The 7,512-nt window shown below is 23.7% G+C and overlaps 1 protein-coding gene across 1 annotated transcript in view; it reads right to left on the reverse strand.

The window, feature by feature from the left end:
- The window catches only part of LOC135923322 (protein AMN1 homolog), a 39,939-nt gene extending 36,088 nt beyond the window's left edge, over positions 1 to 3,851 (reverse strand). The window contains exons 1-2 of the mRNA XM_065458006.1: positions 3,715 to 3,851; positions 2,018 to 2,150 (exon numbers count right to left, since the gene is read on the reverse strand). Of these exons, the coding sequence (XP_065314078.1) occupies positions 2,018 to 2,150; positions 3,715 to 3,746 (165 nt within the window). The 5' untranslated portion in view covers positions 3,747 to 3,851. The remainder of the gene's footprint in view (positions 1 to 2,017; positions 2,151 to 3,714) is intronic.
- Positions 3,852 to 7,512: the final 3,661 nt, after the last annotated feature.

Genomic DNA, 7,512 nt, shown 5'->3' on the forward strand with positions numbered 1-7,512 from the left:
CAAATTTACATAGTTTTTCTAGGTTTTACGCTGAATATGTTCAAATTTTAAAAATTACTCCATTTTTTTGATGGGATCATTTGAAGGCATTCATATTTACTCTCATTAAAGTTATGCCTTTTTCCAATAAATAATTATTTTGGAGATATTGGTATTTTATATATTGCTTCGACTAATGTCAGGACAAAACAATTGAAGATTTTATTTTGATACCATAAAATATATGTTCATATTGATTAGAATTTTCATCATATCTATTAGTGATATTAAGTTAATTATCATTGCTTCATTTCAAGTTTTTTTCTTTGGCACCTCGTTAAGATCATCGGCTACATCTTCAAAAATGATTTTAAAATTGGTGCATGTCTTAGTATGAAATGAATTTTAAAGGGTTAGAAATTAAGAAATAAATTAACACATTTAAACAAACAATATCCATCTCGTAAGTACGCTATTTACGAAATTTGTCTATTTAGTATCATACATATATATATATCTTTAATTTTTGAGTTCATTAAGTTTATTTCTAAATCTAATTTATTTGTAGTACTTCTTAGGTTATTAAAATATTTTTCTATTTTTAACTGTTTTATGAAGCATATGGAAAATAAAAATGCGCGCGTAGAATTATAAAAATATAAGAATTAATGACAGTTATTTTACAAATGATGTTAGGCCTATTTAATATTTTTTATAAAATTTTAACTTTTTAAAATTGAATTTGTTACAATTTTTTAATCCGTTTACTTTACGTTACGTCCAATTGCGACTGACCTTCTATGGCTAAGACGCCCGAATAATTAACCGTTTTTTGGATAAAAAACATATAGCTTATGAATTATGAAACGTGGAATAATACCATTATTTTAAACTGAATGTAAACTATTGAGGCACCAGGGCAGGGCGGCTCCTTTTCTAACAAAGCTGATATCAGATTTTTTCGGAATGAGATAAGAAGAATTACTATAATCTGCAAATTTTTTAAATTTAAGTCTTTTGAATCGAAAGAATATACGCTCAATTCACATTCTGCGGACATTTATAAATTTGTTCCTCAAGTTTCTTTGCAAATAATATGAACTCGGTTTATGCTTATTATTTTAAATGTAACATTTATAAACTTGAATATTAAGAATACGATTATTAAAATTATGTCCATTTGTAGTTCTTTCTTCCTATCCTTCTATTAATAAAAAATTGAAATGACACAGTTTATATTATTGTCAAATATTGGTCAAAAAGTGGTCGAAGCATGAAGTGAGTTGGGGTGTCTATTATTATACACTTCATTTAAAACATTGATTGGACTAAATATATCCTAGCTACACTACTGATATACTGGATTTGAATAAGTTTTAAATAATTGACTTGTAAATTAGCCATGTATCATAGTTTTAATAAAACAGCCATAACTAAGCTACTTTAATATTCTTTGTTTCAGATATTTTTTTGGGAAAAAAATAAATGACCTTTATAAATTACAATTATCAAAAAACATAATAATGTGTAATATAGTGATTGATCAATAAAAAAAGGTATATATAATATGATATAGTGACTTGAGAATATATTGGATATCCAATTAATAAATCATTTTTAGATCTAAGTTATGGCCTATTATACTAACCAAGGTGTCGAAACAAACTAAAACGTATAATGAATGATTATTATTTTCTAAACTGTAACCAAATTTTTGTAACTATTTCGAACCAGTTTAAAATTATATTTGTAAATCTTAAATTATTAGCATAAATTAAAATATTTAATTAATAAATAGCACAGATTTGGTATGTTATTTAATTTAATGATGAAATACAATTTATTTTATTTAATTTTTGTTTGGCTTTTAGTTTTAAAATTATATTATTATGGGACAATTAAAAAAAATACAAACAATTTTTTCCAAAAATAAATTGTTTTAGAATTTTAAACAAGAACCAAGAATGGAACTGAAACGTAAATAATGGTTCGACACTCTTTTACTATAGCAAAATATTTTATAAACAATAATTTTTACACAGTGAATATTGGCATCGGTGATAAGCTTGCGTTTACCCATGAGAAAGGAGGCCTTGTCCTTTAAGTTTGAGGGTAGTAGATCTATCATATCTTCGAATATCGCTATATTGCTTAGGATCACATTTAAAGAACTAAATTTATTTATATAAAAAATAAATTGATCATCATCTATGCACGTGTCATTTGGAAAAATATATAACATTAATAATAATTTATAAAAAATTTTTAGAGGGTTAAGAAAATCACAATTTAGAGCCCCACTCCTATATAAACTTAATGTGCCATTTGGATATATAGTTGAAACAATGAACTAAAAATAGTTATTTTCTTTCTTTATTATTTTTTTTCTTACTTCTTTCTTTCTTTCAAAAAATAGATTGTAAAATACATTTATGGACTGGTATAACATTTTATATAAAAATATGTGTCAAATATGATACTCTTCCATTATTTATCCAAATTTTATTGATTATATTAAGTCATGATATTGGAAAAAGTGGGGAAAAAATTTAGTGAATTATATATTACCATAAAGTAGTTATCCTTTTTTTAGTTTAATGGCCACAAATTTTTTCACCCAAGTAGACTAGTTACATCATCAATTTTCCACTTTTAGGAATTTTTACTATAACCATTATGACACATGGTCATGATTTGGAAAATGGAAAAAAGAGATTAATGACACCAAAAAAGCATTTAAATATTAGTAAAATTTTTATGCTTTTTCATAATCAGGAATTGAAATGGACACTCAACTAGTTATTTTTTAAAAAAAATCATATATAAATAATTTTTAAGATTAAAATGATAATGAAGTTGATAACAAAATTAGAAAAATATTGTTAATGATTTGAATTAAGTATAAATTAGAATATTTTAATTAGTTTTTTTATGCGTGCATTTTTAGATAAGGTTAGTATGTTAAAACATTATGACACAAAAGCAATATTTCAAGTTGAACATTGTAATTACAAAAATTATTTGTATGTAGTCAACAGGAACCTAAACCTATTAAATTTGTTGTAGAAGATGTTATCCATATTATAGCCACATTTTATAAATTTAAAGGACCAAAAATTGTGTAAATGCATCTATGGTTCTTAATTTATTTCATAGACATTAAAATAAAATATATTACTGTTAAATTAAAATAAATAATTATAATTTTGATACAAATTTTATAAAAAATTTATTCATTTTAATTTGCACAAATTGGGTATTACATATTGATTTTCGAATTTACATTCCTTTAAATTAATAAAATGAGGCTTTAATATGGATAACACCTTCTAAACAAATTTAATAGGTAAAATAGTTAATTAAATTTGTTCCTATAAATATGTCATTTAAGTTATCAAAAAAGTAGAATCTCAAAAAAATTAAAAAATGTAAATAAGCATTGAAATCATATATATATATATTACAAAACTATTACTATATTTTAAATGTGCAATATAATTATGTAGGCTAACCTAAATCACTTTCATTATTACAAAATATTTAAATAAATATGAGGTCAGCTTTATTAATTGATTTATTTTTTTTAAATATGATTAGAATGCATAATCATCTTTGTAAAATATACATAGAACAATATGTATAAAGTTAAATGTTTTATGTATTTTGCATATGAAAATATTTTTAAATGAATATTTATACATATAATTAATTTACATATAAATAATCTAAACTTACTCGCTTAATAATGAGAAGGAATCAATAGACATTATTTTTTGCTGATATGGTATTATTAAGAAAAATTGGCATTACTTTTATTTTTAAATTCATAACATATGATTTTCCCTCGTCTACTCATCTCAGAAATATATTTTAATTTACAAAATTAGAGTTTAATGAAATTCATCTAACTAAGCAAAAATGATAAAAAATATATTTAATTGTTTGATATTTATTATTTGATGAACATTTTTTCGATTCAGCAGAGCAATTAGCCAAGATGTTTTAATTTTAATATGTTTATGAGCTTCAAATATATCAATGAAATGTCATAACCGATATTACAAAATTTATATCTCAACCTTTTAGCCTGGTATATATATTCATTTATCCTTGTAAAAAATTAATAAATGCAGTATAAACTATAAATAAACGCGGAAACTTCCCTATCCCCCTTCCAAAATCTCTCAGTTTTCATAAGTATCATTTATATGTAATAAAAAATTCTAAACATCCACTTTGTTACACTCTTTCCATAAAATAAATGTATTATGCTATTCTAAACCATATTTATTTTTAAAAATTAAGTATAAGTTAATAATTTATAAAAATACTGACTATGATAAATTCTACAGTATTACATTTCCTCAAAAAAATTAAAATATTTATATTTCTAAAAATGTAATTAGGCCAAAGTTGTTAAAAAGTTAACCTAAAAATATTCCGTAAAATTTTTGGTGAAAAAAAACAATCTAATAGTTCCTCCCCCCTTATAATAATTATGGATAAGCAAGTGAATTAAACAGATAAGTTTATTAATATTTTATTTAATAACTTTAATATTTCTAACCACCACTCTATATAAACCTTCCTTAACTTTTTAAATTTTATTGAAAGAGATCTCTAATTAAAACAAAAAAGATACATTATATTTTATATTTAACTAAAAATGAACTTATGCCTTTATGACTTATAATGATAAGGTCATCATGCACATTTTAGGTGATATATATATTATCACCCGATATCTAAGCAAATATTAAAAGGAATATATAATAAATTAAAATATTTTCCATGCATCTATTTTTTTGGTTTTCTTTGAAAATTTTTATTTCCCCCTATAATTCCTTTTCCATATTTTGGTAAAGGTCTAACAATATTTATGAACAACAATTTATTAACTCTTAAATTCGCTCGATTACCTACGAAGATTCAAATCATAGCCACTTGAATTTTTTTAAATTTTCATATGGTCAATGTATAGCACCCAGAAATCCTTTCCATTTCACTGAATCTTTGGCTGATTTTTTTTATTTGTTCCTCCCCAAATTGTGCATCATCTTAGGGCCAATTTTGTATTTGAAAAGAGAATATATAAGAAAGAATTTTCTAAAATAAAAAAATATTTTATTAAAATTTATCCGTTATTTTACCCCTGTTTTGAAAGCAATCCATTAGACAAACCAATATGGTGCTTTTTATGAAAATTATTTGGTTTATTTTAATCTTGCTAGTTTGGGTTGTTTTATATGTTATATTTTAAATAAAGTTTTAATTTCTGTTTCGAGTGGCATCTGTTTATATTCACCTATATTATATTTAAATATTTTCATCATGTTCCTAATGTAGATGCGTCACTAATTATGTGTTTGTGTTCTAAAACACCCCATTTTCCAAAATATAGAAACAATTTTTAAAAATGTATTAGTATCCTATTTTTAAAAAATTAGCACCCAATTATAAAATAATTAGAATCCATTTAAGCATTTACACTAATATTTTATTTAAATACTTTTTTACAAAATTTTAGGGTCTATTATAAACAAATATTATTTTCCTTGTGGCATTAAATTATTTTATTATTAAAATTTCCTTCTTTTCGCCTTAGGCAAAATAGTGAAAAATCAAAATATTTTAAATTATAAAATCAATATACATTCATTTTTAGCTAATTTTTGAATATACAAAAAGTTGTTATTATTTTCCAATTAATTTAAGGACTAATGTGGCAAGTTTTATATAGGGTAGGAACATCATAAATAGATATAGAATTCAATTTAAAGCCAAATAATTAGAAGTGAAACCCGAGGCTAATTTATTTCGCGGTGACTAAATGAAAGGATTCAAAGGATAAGATCTTTAAGAATAGATTTTGTAAAAATTAATACTTTTATTATAGACCATCGACCAAATCTATATATTGCAAACAATTAGACATTATTTTTCAAATAAAACTTTCTACCATTCTCTGCAAGCTCATAATGCTATAATAATGCATTTATTGTAAATGAGGGGCTTTTTAATTGAATTCATTATGTAAAAAAGAACTTTATATTCACAAAATTTTGATATTGGTAGTAGAGGTAAAATAATTTATGTTATTCATTTTAAAATTTCTGAAAGGAGTATCATTATAATTAAAAAGGTGTAATTAATAATGGGAAAATTTTTTTAGGTAGGTAGGTATAGGTTTTTGAGATGGGTTTGCATCCAGTAAAAAATCCTGTTATGTTGACGTTGTGTATGTAATATATATATATAATTATTTTGATATTTGGCGACTCTTGTAGTTAATTTTTTTAAAAGATAATATTATTTTTATTTAAGCAAATAATAATCATAATATTTTATGTCATATAATTATTATCTGTTATTAGGCCACTTCCAAACACGACGTTTTTTCAAAACGTTTTCCGAAGCACGTTTTTCGCAATATTTTTTACTTCCAAACAGCAACGATTTATATTTTATAGCTGATTTTTTAAAAATGAATCTTATAACTAGATATTTTATTATGAGACATTATAAAAAAAACGAAAAGTAAGTATAATTTATAAAGAAAGAGATCTGTATATGATCTACATCAATTTAAATGAGAATTTAAATGATTCGCAATTCTTTCACTATCTTGGATTATCTAGGAATGTTTTCTATTATATACTTAACAAAATTGAAACTAAAATAATAAACAAACAAATGCAAAAACAACAATATCTCTTGAAAAGATATTATTTGTTACTTTAAGGTAATATATTTAGTTATTAATATATATACAAACTATTTAAGATACTTAAGAACGGGCCTTAATTACTCACAACTATCTTATAGTAGCAGAATAAGCAAAAGTTGCATTGCTACTATCATTCCAGAGGTATGTGATGCTATATGGAAAATTTTAAAAGATATTCATATGCCAATTCCAACTAGAGAACATTGGGAGAAGGTATTATAAATTTAGATATAAATATATTTTTAGATTGCCCAAGAATATTTTGAAAAACATGGATTTCCAAACTGCCTTGGCTCATTGGATGGTAAGCACATAAGAATAAAAAGTCCTGCAAAATCTGGAACCCTTTTTTATAATTATAAAGCTTTCAAATCTATAGTGTTACTTGGTTTAGCAGATAGTAATTGCAAATTTATATATATAGATGTAGGATCTTATGGAAAACAAAGTGATGGTGGCACTTTCAGAAATAGTAGTTTATATCAAAGTAAATTTTTAATGTTAATAAATAATTTTTAATTATTTTAGAATTAGAAAGTCAAACACTTTATATTCCTTCTCCTAAACCTATGCCAAATAATATCATTGCTCCACATGTAATTATTGCTGATCTAACCCTCCCACTAAAAAATTATCTAATGAAACCTTATCCTACGAAGAATACCAGCCCAGAAGAAAAATATTATAATTATAAATTAAGTAGTGCTAGAATGTGCATTGAATGCACATTTGGCATAGCTACTGCTAAATTTGCCCTACTTTCTAAAGCTATAGAGTGTTCAGTTGAAAATGCTGATAAAATTATG

Source organism: Gordionus sp. m RMFG-2023, chromosome 2, assembly GCF_954871325.1.
Source record: "Gordionus sp. m RMFG-2023 chromosome 2, tfGorSpeb1-WG-v2, whole genome shotgun sequence".
Taxonomy (NCBI): Eukaryota; Metazoa; Nematomorpha; class Gordioida; order Chordodea; family Parachordodidae; genus Gordionus; species Gordionus sp. m RMFG-2023.